Below are 14,526 nucleotides of genomic sequence, written 5' to 3' on the forward strand. Positions count from 1 at the left end.
TTGACTAAACTCTTAGTATCTTCTCCTTCACTCAACTTGCTATCCTCTGGCTGAGGCATTCAGAGATAATCCACTGCACAGAGATAAACGGCTGAAGAATGAAAGGGACATAGGTCCTGCAGGAGCCTCAGCACTTGGAAAAGCACTAGAGCATTAGAAAATCATTTTCTAGCATACCATCTCAGAGCGTCTTACTGACAATACCCCACAGAGCAGTTTTCAGCCTGGGCTGACAATCAACCACAGCCTTACCCCGCCCTGTCACTAGGACAACCTGAGCTAACATTCCTGAAAGGGTCACTCCAGGTTCTCTCTACTGGAAAAGTACTAACGAGTTCCTAAAGCCAGGTCGATGAAGGAAAAGCACACACAAACACAAGACTAGAATCTACAGTTATCTGAGTGCAGAAAGGAGAGTAACGTGGCTCCTAGAAACGGATACATACAAGAACACAGGCATTTGAGTTACTCTTGACGAACTGGAAAATGCCTGTCCACAGGGACTGCTCATCAGGAAAGGAAGGGAGGCCATTTAGACAGACAGGCCTCACTCCGACCACTCACCTGAGTCCCAACCGTGATATTTGGCATGGAGGAAAGGCCAGCACTAGATTTGGGCTTTTTATTTTTTGCTCTAGCTTTCTCTAACATTTTCTTCCTTTGACTAAAAGGGACAACACCCCTGAAAAGAAAACCACAGACTGGTCAAGAAGACAGCAAAAAAAAATCATTAAGTAAGTCTGAAATTATAGTCACTTAGCATTGCAGGTACATTGCTTCTCCAATTGTTTTATTTCAGAGCAGTATTAATCTGCAATTACAGCTTCACTTCATGTTGTTCGTAACCTTATTAACAAATAACTGGAACCAGCTTCATTAAATCTTTAAGACTAAACTCTACGGAAAGTAACTTTTTCTTACAAATAATTACTTTTGATGATACAAATTTACTGGTAACCCCTGAAAATACAACAAAGAGTAAATGTTGAGCCTTATTAACATATGAATATAAAGAAAAAACTTCATGCAATGAAATTTTAAAATAAAATGTCCCAAAATTTGCAATTCGTGTAAAATTGAAGTATGTGTATGTGTTCAGAAGGAAGGATTAAAACCACCTGCAAATACTAGCTGTAATCACCTATGCAATGTGGGAGTCGGTACAATTTATTCCACTTTGTACTTTCATGAAATGTGATAACATGTTTGCTAAGTATACTGTTTGCATAAATTTATTCTTACTATTTAAATGCAACTGCTCCAAAGGGAAATTCATGTCTCTACAAAGCACTACCTTTTCAATGACCTCGAGGCGGTACTCTTCTCTTCCAAACTGCTTTCTTTCTATGTGACAAGAATACTCTGTGGAAGACACTCACCACCAATATAAGTTATTCTCCAGCTGGGCGCAGGTATAAAGAGCACAACAATGTAAAGAAACGATCCGCTCTCCCTGAAGTTCAGAGTACGTCTGTGCCGTGTGCTCTAACTTAGAAGCCACAGAACTCAAAGTTTCGTCCACCCATGTAGCAACCTAAGGAAAACAACAGTAGAGGTTTAAGGAAAAGAGGCAAGACACAGTACATTCTATCAGCTCCCAGTCTGAAGCGTTTGTTGGAGTTCAGCACTACAAAAGCAGAGGGTGCAGAAAAGGTTCCTGGGGCTGGAGACAGCTCAGTGATTAAGAGCACTTGCTGCTCTTGCAGACACCCAGGCTCAGCCGCCACCACCCACACGGAGGGTCACATGGAGGGCCACCACACACATGGCCTCAGGCACATGCACAGGGTACATCAACACATGTGCAAGTCAGCAAAACACTCATCACACACGTGAAAAACACTCCAACACTTTCTTCAAGAGTAACTCAAATCCCAACCATTTCTAAGACACTAGCCAAGACTACGTGTGCTCCTCTCTGGGGACAGGGAGAAGGAGACAAGTTCTACTGCAATCCAGCCTGACCTCAAACTCGTGACCTCCCTGCTTCAGCACCCCAAATGACACAAGTACAGGCACGGGGCCACCAAGAATTTGTAATACAGTTCAGTAGCTTTAAAGCCATGGCCGTCTCCAGCCACAGCACCCCGACATGCCCGGCCTCTTGCGCCCTTTCCCCTGCCTGCCTCTCAGCAACTCCCCTTCTGGCTTCCCTGGGGTGCTTCTTCTTCCTTAGCAGTAGAAAGCCACTGTAAACACATATGCCAACCAGCAGGATGGGCTAAAAGTTCACCCACCGGACCCTCACACAGTGAGGAGAGAACGGATTCTCCAATGTGAGCCATGCGCCCACATGAGCTATACTAAGCAACTGTAAACAGCTTCAAAGTTAAACAACACTATAAAGCAGCTAACAAAAATGGAATTATTGTAAATGTTAATGAAGACGAAAAAGGTCAGAGAAAGCACGCCACAACTTTAATCATTAAATAAATGGTCGTCAATGCAGATTGGTTCCTACCTTGTTGTTTTCAGTAGCTACAGTTGCTCTTATGCTATTTGCAGACAGGAGGACTATCTTTTCATTGGTCAGCCCCAAAAATGCTGCTCGTGGATGGTGTAATGAAGGATTCTTTGAAAGCAGAAGAAAAATGTATTACCATTTCTTATGTTGCTATGTAGAGTCACTAACTCCAGGTTAGATATAACAAGTACCTGGGCACTTCTATAAGGCTCGGACTCACTCCATCTCCACTGATAAAGCTCTCCTTTACTGCTGACAGCGAGAAGCTCAGAATACAGAGCCCCAATGCAGGTAAATTTTGTTCCATCCTATAAAGTAAAAATAAAACAAAACCATGAATACAAAAATTGCCACATCCCTCGGTTTAGAGGCCACTTTCGATCCCTACAAATCTCGAATGCTCTCATAAGCAAATAAAGCACAGTCTCAAGACCGATAAGCCCACGGCTCCCTTCCCAGTGCCAAGTGGACACGATATGTCTTCAGCTTCCTGTTTGCAGAAGCACATCCACAGGATGTCGCACGACTATCCTTGCTGCCGTCTCTGCGTCCACTTCAGATAATCCATGCGTGCCCTCTCCTCAATCTATGCTAGGACACTCTCGCCAACTCTCAAGTTCAGCTCTCAGCCCAGAACACAGCCCAGAACACTCACCACCCCATCTGAGACAAATGTAAGGTCTTCTCTGCTACTGTAACCTCGAACAGTCCACAGGGTTAGGGTTAGGAAGTGTGCTGAATAAGGGGGAGGGGAGTGTGAGACCCTTCCAAACTGCTGAACCCAATGGCCTATCTATCAGCTTTTTAAGGTGAAGCTTCATTAACTTTTAAGGGGAAAGACACGTAACCATGTAACAGACTAGACACAAAACAGGCAATGACTGTAAGAAGCATAAACTTGCACTTACGGAATCTTCCTTGGTCAGCTCAGCTACAGTGCTGGCTTAGCTAACTGGGGTATCTGTCAGGGCTCTCAGCACAGGTCACTAGTCAGAATATATAAGACACACCCCGACTTCAATCTGACTGCATCTGCACCAGCTGCTTCAAGTCACCTTACAGATGGCATCAGTGACACCATCAGAAATTCTCATTCTTTAGTCACCAAATCCTCACTCCGTAAGGCACGGGCACCACAAGACCACCGCCCTTTCCTTGCAGGAGCTGGGCCACATCTTACCTTCTCTATCTCTTCCTCTCCTCTCAACCCTTTAGCTAAACTGTAATACAATGGCCGGGCAGTGCTGACACACATCTTTAATTCCAGCACTTAGGAGGCAAAGGCAGGCAGATCACAAGTCACAAGACAACCAAGGGTACAAAGAGAGACCCTTTCTCAAAAAAAAAAAAAAAAGAAGAAGAAAAAACAGTAACAACAAATTTAAATATAATGGAATGACATTGTCTAAAATCTAAGTCCGCCTCCTAAAGCAGCTTGATGTTGCTATTTCTCTAAACACACTTTTCACATCACAAAGGAACATATTTTATCAAGTATCTGGGAGGGGTGTGAACCTATCTGCAACATGCCCAGCACAGGACCTACTGTAAAACAGGTGCTTAGTCAGATTCAGCCATGACAACGCGGCTCCCCACTTCACCTTCTATGCACCCAAGTGATGACAGCTCCCAGAGGCTGGCTCCCTGCACAGCTCCACCTCTGTGTCACATAACCAAAGCCCCTTTCTAATCTCTTACCACCTCCAGCTCCAGAGAGACCTCCTACCTCCTTTGAAGGCCACACAGACACACACACTGAACACAGCCCCTCCTGTACCCCTTTCCCACAACAACCCTTCAAACTAGGCTGTCCTTAGTGCGCCTCGTGGTTAGCCTCTCACTTAGGCTGTTTCACCGTACCAGTTTACTGAAGCGAATACATGGTAATCCCAGTGCCAAGTGGACACTCTATGTTTATCCATCTGCTTGCCACAAACACTACATGCCAGCCGTGTATGCCAGTACACACCTCTAAGTGCTCATGCTGAGGTAGGAGGATTGAGAGCTCGGGGATAGCCTGGGCTACACAGCTACCCTGTGCCCTGCCATGCTCCTTTATTTTCAATTCACTAACCACTTATTCCACCCCCTTATCACACCATGTGCCCTCCAGACTGTGTCACTGTCCCCTTATATACCTCCACCTCCAGCCCCCGTGACTACACTAAGGAGCACTACACTTTGAAATCCAGTGTCCAGGTATACCTGCAGGACTCTGGAAAGATCCAGAGCTGGCATAGAATAAACATATTTCAGTATCAGTTAAAGCATAAGGAGAGGAATGCGGGGGGGGGGGGGGGCACGACCCAGAAAAAGCATGAGTATGGGCTTCTCAGAGAGTCATGGATACTGAGACACCCCAAGTCTGTGGGTATCCAAGTATCTCTCCTACAAGGCCCACCCTCATCTGTGGTTCTCACAGGCCTCCACTAGTGAGGCCCGTCACCCACCACTTATCAGAGGAACCTGGCAGCCCTCTCCACTCAGCAATCTGGCAGCCAGGGGAGAGTAACTTGCTAAGGTCTTCTCATTCTGCTCAACAATCCTACAACATGCTCACAGCTAACTAGATGCTCTCTTCCTTTTCCTGTATGTATCGAGAGCAACCCCATCCCAACAATTGTCGACCCTGAGGACCCTGGGTCACTGGGCAGCTGACTTCAGACATGGACGATGTCTCCAGCCTCGCACTTCTCCCTCAAAGGCAGCAGCGATCTGTAGTCACTGTTCTGCAAACAGACCGTGAGCTCTCACCACTCAGTCTAAGCGTGACTGCGCTCAATGCCCACTTTACATCACAAACTTAGAGGTCAGATCCTCCGTGAAGCCCTTCTCCAACCTCTCATGTGGGATCAGTCGCCCCCACTCGATCCGCACTGATGCTGAGGCCAGCACATCACACTGCTGCGCCTGCTCCTCAATGAGCTCCTTGGAGCTGGGTCACTGCGGGCCAGCATGACACACGGCATGGAGCGAAGGCACACCAACCAACTGCACAGTGAACACATAAACCTGAACCCCAACATCTTCCATAAATGCTGTCAAAGTCAGCCCAGCCTAACTATAAAAACACAATGACAAGACTCCCTGGAGCTGATTTATTCATTTAAAAAAACCAATAAACGTGACATCCATCCATGACAGCCCACTGTTCTTTCACCAGGACATGTCCTAGGTGAGCCACCTGGGCTGATCAGAACCTGAAAATCTGCTATGGACGATCACCAGCCCAGGGAAGGAACAGAAATGTCACTGAGCGCTAAATACGCCATATCGCCATGACCGAAGGAGCAGCAGTGCCGTTTGGCCGGCGGGGCTCCTGCACCTCATCTCTTCTCTCCTAACGGTGTCCTTTCTGGTGCTCCCGGTGTGCGGTCCTCACACACATTCTTACACACTTTGTAAACTTTGTTTCTGTCTTGTTTGCCTGGTACTCACTTTGAAACACAAGTTGTCCTTGAACACATGCAATTCTCCTGAGTACTGGGATCACAGGCATGCCTGAATAGAGTAAACTTCTATGGACATTTTTTAGAAATTCCCAATATCAATAAACAAGTTTCCACTTCCCATACTGAAAGCCATGGTAAAGATGAAGCAACACGGCTAGTAAGGGCGCTGCCATAGCACATAAGGCTGATACCAAATGCAGAGCCAGGGGTCACAGGTCAGCCCCTCACCGCCACTCAGAGAGACAGATACAGCACACACGGTCCTGCAGGTATACCTGGACACTGGATTTCAAAGTGTAGTGCTCCTTAGTGAAGTCACGGGAGCTGGAGGTGGAGGTATATAAGGGGACAGTGACACAGTCTGGAGGGCACATGGTGTGATAAGGGGGTTGGAATAAGTGGTTAGTGAATTGAAAATAAAGGAGCATGGCAGGCCACGGGGTTAGGGCTAGGGCTAGGGCTAGGGTTAGGTAGGGGTACACGTACTCACTTCCTCTTAAACTATCTGAAAACATCCAGGCTGGTAAGGGACACACTGCTAATACGTGCTGCCCTGCCAATCCCTTCTGTATCCACAGACAGACAGACAGACAGACAGACAGACAGAAGCCACCACAATGCCCTCCTGGGAGCTCAAGCTTTCAATTTCAAAGTGTGTGCTACCAGAGCCAAGGCAAAGCTGCCGGGCGTGGCGAGCTCACTCGTGGACATGTGGGAGTCACTGCACCTCTGAGCTCACTCGTGGTCATGTGGGAGTCACTGCACCTCTGAGCTCACTCGTGGACATGTGGGAGTCACTGCACCTCTGAGCTCACTCGTGGACATGTGGGAGTCACTGCACCTCTGAGCTCACTCGTGGACATGTGGGAGTCACTGCACCTCTGAGGTTCCAACTGGACATTCCAGCACATCCCAGGAAAGCCACACTCCTCTCAGACAACTGTAACTGAGGCAGCAGACATCTACTGATTGACCGACTGCTCCAGGGGAAGTGCGTTTCTAGACTTTTACGCCACGCATGCGCAGCTGCCAGCTGCTTTACACCGTTCACCTCATGGTTCCACGCCGTCTGGATACCTGACTGTACTCTGGCTTTTCCTTTCTGAAGACTCCACATTTACATGAAATCACACAGCCTATGTTTGGAACTGATTCCCGTAGCGTGACTTCCTCTAAGCTATCCCTTTTGTGACAAACAGATTTTGCTTGTGTGTGTGTGTGTGTGTGTGTGTGTGTGTGTGTGTGTGTGTGTGTCTGTGTGTGTGTGTCTGTGTGTGTGTGTGTGTGTGTGTCTGAGGGTGTGGGTGTGTGTGGGTGTGGGTGTGGGGGTAGGGGGGGTGGGGGTGTGGGTGTGTGTGTGTGGATGTGTGCAGTGCACACCCTTTATAAGGTGGCTTCATCCCCTTTGCACACATATTCCTCAGTGTTAAGTCCACTGACCTCTATGTACAGTGCACGCCACAGCACCCACCTACCCACAGAAATAAACACAATAAATAAGTAAATAGATGAGTATAAAAAATTACAGAATGTGAGTTAGGTAATTCCCTGAAATTAAAATGAGCTATATTAATTTTTTGCCTCGAGGACTGTTTCCTGCTTAGGAAGCCTACCAGGCTCTGGCTTCACTGCTGACTATTCCACTAACAAGCTACATGCATGTCAGAGACAGGAAGTCTTCTGTCAACGTGAGGTGCTAAGTCTGTTGCAAATAACAGGACAGAGCTGAAGAGATGGCTCGGGAGCTGAGAGCTCTGTCTACTCCTAAGAGCACCCAGGTTCAAGGACAGCATCGTCCAACGCTCCAGCGCGTCTTCCGATGCCCAGAGAAACCAAGCAGAAAGCACACAGACATGCATGCAGGCGAATACCTGACATACACAAGCTATAAAAACTCCAATAACTGTAACATACAAAAGTAAGACTACCTTGTCATACACCGATAAACTAAGAATATAAAAACACACTATCCTATCAACATAATGTACCAGGTAGTGGTGGCCACACACCTTTAATTCCAACACTCGGGAGGCAGAGGCAGGCGGATCTCTGTGAGTTTGAGGCCAGCCTGGTCTACAGAGTGAGTTTCAGGACAGCCTCCAAAACAATACAGAGAAACCCTGTCTCAAAAAACCAAAAAAGAAAAAGCCTAAGTGATCAATACAGTCCCACTATCTAGCAAAGCAAAGGCCTCTCTCTAGCAGCGATCAGAACACAATGGTGGAGCCAAGCTCCCATGTGCCCTGGTTCTCAAGGGTCAGCTTACACACAACACGCCCAACTGTCCTGAGCTGGGACTCCCAGATCCTCGTTACAGCCCAGTTCTCAGCAGATGGCAGTGTGGCAGCCACCAAGTGCATCCCAATCCTATTGCCTATGTAGCACGCTGACTTCCTTCAACCCTTCCAAGCCTTCCTTCCCCTCCCTCAGGACTCACAATCGGGTGGAAACAACCCAGGCAAGAGACGTGACAGCTACTGAACAATGGTGTCAACCCCGTGGTTTCATGGAGAGAGGAAAGAGAAGGCGCGGGAGGAAGGGGAGAGAGAGATGGGGAGAACGAGGAGAAGAGAAAGGGAAGAAAAGGAAGGAGAGAAGAGGGAGGAGGGAGGAGGGAGGAGGGAGAAGTACTGCATGGTTTGAACACTACCACAAAGACAAGGAACCGGGCATGTTTCCACCATTGATAACTAAAAGAACACAATTAAGGAAAAGTATGTCAACTTCCAATAAAAAACAATCCAAAGACAGGCCCCTCCTGCATTCAAGTTTCCCACATGAGCTAAGTAGCAAAAAATATACTAACTGCATTAAGATTGATAATAACTACGGAAAACATAAATCTGGGAGGTTTAATATTCCCCCAAATTTGAGTTCAAACAAATTAAGAGTAAACTGAGGTCAGTTCTCTTCATCTGCTGGTGGTTAACCTCTAAGTTGACCCACACACACCCTTTTCCCCTGCTCAAGACTGGGTCTCATGTGGCCCAGTCTAGTCTGGAGTTCGATTCTCCTGTCTCACCTTCCCAAACAATAGCATAAGAGGTGTGTACCAAAAGATCAGTTTATTTATCCTTAATTAATTAATTAGTCCCTTTAATTCAAGCACTTGGGAGGCAAAGGCAGGCAGATCTCTGTTTTAGGCCGGCCCGGTCTACAGAGAGTCCCAGAACTACACAGAGAAACCCGGTCTCGAAAAACAAACCAACCACCCAGCCAATCAACCAAAGAACCAAAAACAATTAGTCCCACTCAACTATCTGCAGAATTAGGGGAGAAAAGAGGGTATAGTTTCTTAATGAGTGAAGGCCACAGACTTCTAAAGAAGCCTTTGAAAATAAATTAACCACTTAAGACAGTGCGACACAGGCCATGAACACACGCCATAGACAGAATTAAGCTGTGGTAGAGATGGATTTGTTCACCAAGTGAACAAACAAGCCCTAGGTGCATCAGACTCACTTCCTGTCCTTATGTGGCCTGCTCGGTCCACTACTGTCGCAGCCGTCAAAGGGTCTGTCACAACGTACTGTCAGACAACAGCAGTTATCTAACTCCACAAACACAGAGCCTTCATCTTGTTCTGACATGCATGTTGCATCAACAACCAGAGCTTGGCATGCAGGAACTAGGGTCCAACTGGCATTTCAAATTTAGCAAAGTAAATCTCTACCAAAGATTATAACAATTTTTGTTTTGTTTTGTTTTTGTTGTTGTTTGAGACAGCGTTTCTCTGTGCAGCTTTGTAGACCAGGCTGGTCTCGAACTCACAGATATCCGCCTGCCTCTGGCTCCCGAGTGCTGGAATTAAAGGCGTGCGCCACCACCTCCCGGCTATTAAAACAATTATTAAAATAATTATCACCAGGAAAAATGTCCTGGAGGACACGTGCTCAGGGGTTACTGAGACCATCACCCCAGTTTCTCTGGTGTCTTGGAGGACACGTGCTCAGGGGTTACTGAGACCATCACCCCAGTTTCTCTGGTGTCTTGGAGGACACGTGCTCAGGGGTTACTGAGATCATCACCCCAGTTTCTCTGGTGTCCTGGAGGACACGTGCTCAGGGGTTACTGAGACCATCACCCCAGTTTCTCTGGTATCCTGGAGGACACGTGCTCAGGGGTTACTGAGACCATCACCCCAGTTTCTCTGACTCACTCCACCAGCAGCAACACCACTGCACACGTGGTGCACGCACGGCCGGGGCAATGCTCTAGCAGACAAGCACTCTCAAGAGTCCCAAACAATGACAATAACCACACAGAGACCCTTCAGTGGAGGGGAGGGTGTTAGCAATCTACTCAAAAGTGTAACCCTTCTCCAAATACCTTCTCAGGCCACCACTGCAAATCTTCCCCCAGGGACACAGGACTTTGGACAGGCGTGCTCTTCTTATCCGGGTTTGGCTCTCCTTCTTTGCTGGAAGAGCCCCTCTCGTTATCAAATGAGGCTCCATCGAGCCACCTCCGTTCCCGCAAACGTAGGACAGATTCCCGCTCCCGCAAAAGCTCCGAGTCTCTCTCTAAGGGAAGAAGGAGAACTGGTATGCAATGGGGTCACACCAGTGGGATAAAAGTAAGCCACTCTCTAGTACACACCCTGCAGGACGCAGCTAACAGCACTTCAGATACTCAAAACGTACACAAGCAACGGCTAATCAGGCTGACACGAAGCTTCAGGCAGTAACCCTTCAAGTGACTGGGGACAACTATAAACTAGTATATTGTGAGGCATCCTGGTGCTTCCAGAGCAGATTGTAGACTAAAATAATTTCATTTCGTATTTGTGTTTTTGGATTTAAATAGTCTGGAATTATTACTTCATCCATATTATTATTATTCATATGAAACTCATATTGTATCATTAGAAATACTTAGTATAAGAGTCATTGATTTATAAACTAGAATTCATATATAAATACATGTAAGCTAGTTTTTACGTCAACTTGACAGTCATCTAGGAAAAAACCACACTGACTGGGAAAGCGACCCTACCAGACTAGCCCATGCTATTTTCCTGAAGAGTGGTTGGTGTGGAGGGGCCCAGCCCATGGTGGCGCTGTAAGCAGACAGGTGTGGCTGAGCCAGCCCTGTGAAGCAAGCCAGTCAGCAGCTTCCTTCCCTCCGGGGTGCACTGGCTCCTCCTCCTCCTGGCTTCCCTCAGACTGTGCCATGGAAGTGTACACTGAAATAAACCTCTTCCTCCTCCTTCCTAAACCACTTTTGGTCACGGTGTTTTATCTCGGCACAAACCAAGAGTATTTTTTACAAATCTTCAAGGTTTGTTGTTTTCAATGAAGAAACAAAACAAAAACAAAAAACACACACACCAACGCTAATAGGCTGAACTGTAAATACATCAGGATAAAGTAAAAACTCAAGTCCTTGTGAAAGGTAAATTTACAGCATGGACTTTATAGGTGAGTCATTTAAAATGTCTTGAGAAGATGACAGTGTGGGGGCGGGGCTTTCTAGAGAGTCTTTCTGTACTGTCCTTCAAACTGGCCTCAAATTATCTAAAGCCACACAGTCACACCTCAGGTGTGACAGTCAAAAGAGCCAGGTGTGGAGCCCTCGGAGAGGCCGGGGAAAGTGACTCTCTGACTTCAGTGACAGTCAGAGCTTTACAAAGAAACCGTGTCCTGGAAAAGTAAGTAACGCAGTAAAAACTACCCTTTTCAGGACTTTAATAGCTGAGCCACAGGAAACTGCTGCATCTGAGGCTGCGCATACAGCTCTAGGTAACCACTTGCCCAGCACGTGACAAGCTTTGGTTTCAATTCCCCAACACCACTAAAACAAAAACTACCACAGTGCCCAAGTCAAAAGTGGTTGAGTACCAGCTATTTCACACAATTCAGACTAAAAGTATCTACACAGAATGAACTGAAGAAACTCAGGAGTTACTAATGTCAAAACATTAAGTGTTTGAAAATTCCACACTTGCTCTTTTGAAAGCAACGCAGTTGCAGCTGCTACCCGTGTCCGTGTGAACCGGTCACCCACAAAGGTGGGAGATTTATAAAGACTCAACTTCTGCAGCAAGGTCATCCTTAACAGAACTCGGCATCTTTCCTAGTTTCCTGACTATTGCTAATTACAGCTTTTTCTCTATTATTTAAATCAAGCAGTTTTTAACTCTGGAAAGCAAAAAAAAATTTTTTTAGTTGCAGAGTATAAGTTTTACATGTGCCTACTAGAGGTTGGCTTAAGTGGGTCAAAATCTGCACTATATGCCTTGTAAAGATTTTAAACTTGAGCCGGGCGTTGGTGGCGCATGCCTTTAATCCCAGCACTAGGGAGGCAGAGGCAGGTGGATCTCTGTGAGTTCGAGGCCAGCCTGGTCTACAAAGTGAGTTCCAGGACAGCCTCCAAAGCTACAGAGAAACCCTGTCTCGAAAAACCAAAAAAAAAAAAAAAAAACAAAAAGATTTTAAGCTTGTATAAACAGATATCTGCGCATTTAATACTGGTCAGTCCTGCCTGCTAAGTGTTTCATATTTCACTTTTACATCTACTCGGCATTTAAAATGAACATGACTATTTTTTTTTCAAACAAGTTAAGATTTTTTTCCCTGAATGATGATGGATGCTACTGTGAACTAGAAATCTGCTTTTAGTTAGATGGAAATCTATCTTACTAGGTAAAAATAGACTTCGGCATGTGCTATACAATATAAGGCCCTCTCTGAAATATTTTTGTGCTTTGAAGCCAAGGATCCCTAGTCCACTGACATGTAATGACTTCACCCGACTGCAATACTCTGAGCTCAGACAGATGCCTTTACCACTATCTTTCCACATAACAAGCCCACAAACAAGAAGAAATAAATGCAAAATTACCTCGAGATGAGCCTAGCCTAGAAAGTGATGAGCGACGAAAAGAAGGGTAACCAAAATAGCTAATGTCCTCAGAAAACATGGCGTCAGCATCGATAATGACACTTGGGTGGGCAGAGTGAATGTCAGCATCAAGAAGAGACATAAGATCCTCTACAAATAAACACAAACAGACATAAATGAAGCAGCTACAGACAATGTATCTGTAGACCACTAAAAGATCATTAAGAATTAAAATATATTAAAATCAGGGACTATTTTCAACAGAGTACAAAAAAAATCTCAAGATCTAGGAAATAATGTTAACATTATAAACATAAATCTTAAGGACCATAACATGCATAATTGCTACAGGCTCTGTTCACTAAATTACAGACTACTTTAAGATACTTAACAACATTACAGAAACAAAATACAAACTATAAATGCAGTTCAGAAAGTACCAATGTTCAGTAATGACATCATCAAACAACATCCCACATGTCGGCTAGGGATGAATCCATTAATACAATCACGTCTTAATTAGGATCAAGCCCAAATCCACTGAACAAAAACACTTTCCCTTAAAAGGCACTTTATAATCAACTGTATGGCAAGAAATATCCACCACTTTCCAAAACCCAGACATAACCACCAGGTATACTTTTAAAGGCCCAGTCCTCAGCCAGAGGAGCAGCGGGCAGGAGAGGAGTGTAAGCTCAAGGTACCAACCTCCAGGCAGGTAAGATTCACTGGCCGTGTCATCCCCATCATCTCCGTCTTCATCATCTCGGCTGAGTAAATTATTTACAGCAAGGTTTACATCAAGGTTTGTCCGCTGAAGTTCTCGAATAATAACACTTCTGGATTTGCCTTGTAAAACAACCTGAGCCTAAAATAAACAAAGGATAGTGCTATGCTGATTTCAAAGCCACATTTTTCAACTCTTCACAGACATGACTACGGGGATGCGTCCCACCATCCTCAACCTCCCCCTCCTGCCTTTGCAGCAAAGGTTCTGAAAGAGCCCACCTGTGAAATCAGCTCCTCAGGGATGACGGAGGCTGGGATAACCGGCTGGGGCTGACTGCCCAGAAGTCCAGACCCCCGATCCCGCCCTGTGCGAATGACTCGAGTCTGTCGCCGGGAATCCCGAGCTCCAGCAGATGATCTCCCAGAGGAGCCTCCTCCACTTCCCCCAACGCCAGAACTCCAGCGGCTCCTAGATATTGGGCAGTTTGTAAAGTCTTTAAACAATTCACTCCAAGAAGTCATGTTGAGTCTCACTCTTGTATTACCTAGTTAGAATTCTGGAACAAGCTTTGTCTAAACTTATAATATGCAAATATAAATTTAGTTTTAAACAATAAATACAACAACCTTTCCATCTTTGTTGAAGACCTGCATACAGAGGTGGGTATCATAGTATCTCCCTATAATCCCAACACTCAGGAGACAGAAGTCCAGCCTGGGCCACATCCTGAGACCCTACCCAAAATCTGCCTGAGGAGATAGTTAAGTTCCTAAGTAGGAGGACCCCAGACTTTCTTGGCAGCCAGCCCAACTAAGTAGGCGACACCCAGTTCAGTGCCCTGCTGCAGGACTACAGAGGGAGTGACTGGGGAAGAGGCGTGGCATGTACCATTAGGATCCACACACAGGAGTGCTCGCACACCCACACCTACAAACGCACGCTCGCGCACGCACGCACGCGCGCACACACACACACACACACACACACACCGAGACACATGTGTGAAAAGTGGAAGAACTACACCAATCAGTCTAAAA

At 46.1% G+C, this 14,526-nt stretch overlaps 1 protein-coding gene across 8 annotated transcripts in view; it reads right to left on the bottom strand.

Annotated features, from left to right (window-relative positions):
- Ubr5 (ubiquitin protein ligase E3 component n-recognin 5) overlaps positions 1–14,526 on the bottom strand; it is a 101,299-nt gene that overhangs the window by 53,078 nt on the left and 33,695 nt on the right. For 6 of the 8 annotated variants that reach the window (XM_013115282.3, XM_040730504.1, XM_040730502.1 and 3 more), the window contains exons 6-13: positions 13,768–13,957; positions 13,468–13,627; positions 12,760–12,909; positions 10,246–10,457; positions 2,656–2,772; positions 2,462–2,572; positions 1,380–1,534; positions 565–682 (exon numbers count right to left, since the gene is read on the bottom strand). In XM_013115282.3, coding sequence (XP_012970736.1) covers positions 565–682; positions 1,380–1,534; positions 2,462–2,572; positions 2,656–2,772; positions 10,246–10,457; positions 12,760–12,909; positions 13,468–13,627; positions 13,768–13,957 — 1,213 coding nt within the window. The remainder of the gene's footprint in view (positions 1–564; positions 683–1,379; positions 1,535–2,461; positions 2,573–2,655; positions 2,773–10,245; positions 10,458–12,759; positions 12,910–13,467; positions 13,628–13,767; positions 13,958–14,526) is intronic. The other 2 variants (XM_040730503.1, XM_005072641.4) reach the window with 1 other exon arrangement.

The sequence above is a fragment of the Mesocricetus auratus genome, unplaced genomic scaffold (genome assembly GCF_017639785.1).
Source record: "Mesocricetus auratus isolate SY011 unplaced genomic scaffold, BCM_Maur_2.0 Super-Scaffold_100023, whole genome shotgun sequence".
Classification (NCBI taxonomy): Eukaryota; Metazoa; Chordata; class Mammalia; order Rodentia; family Cricetidae; genus Mesocricetus; species Mesocricetus auratus.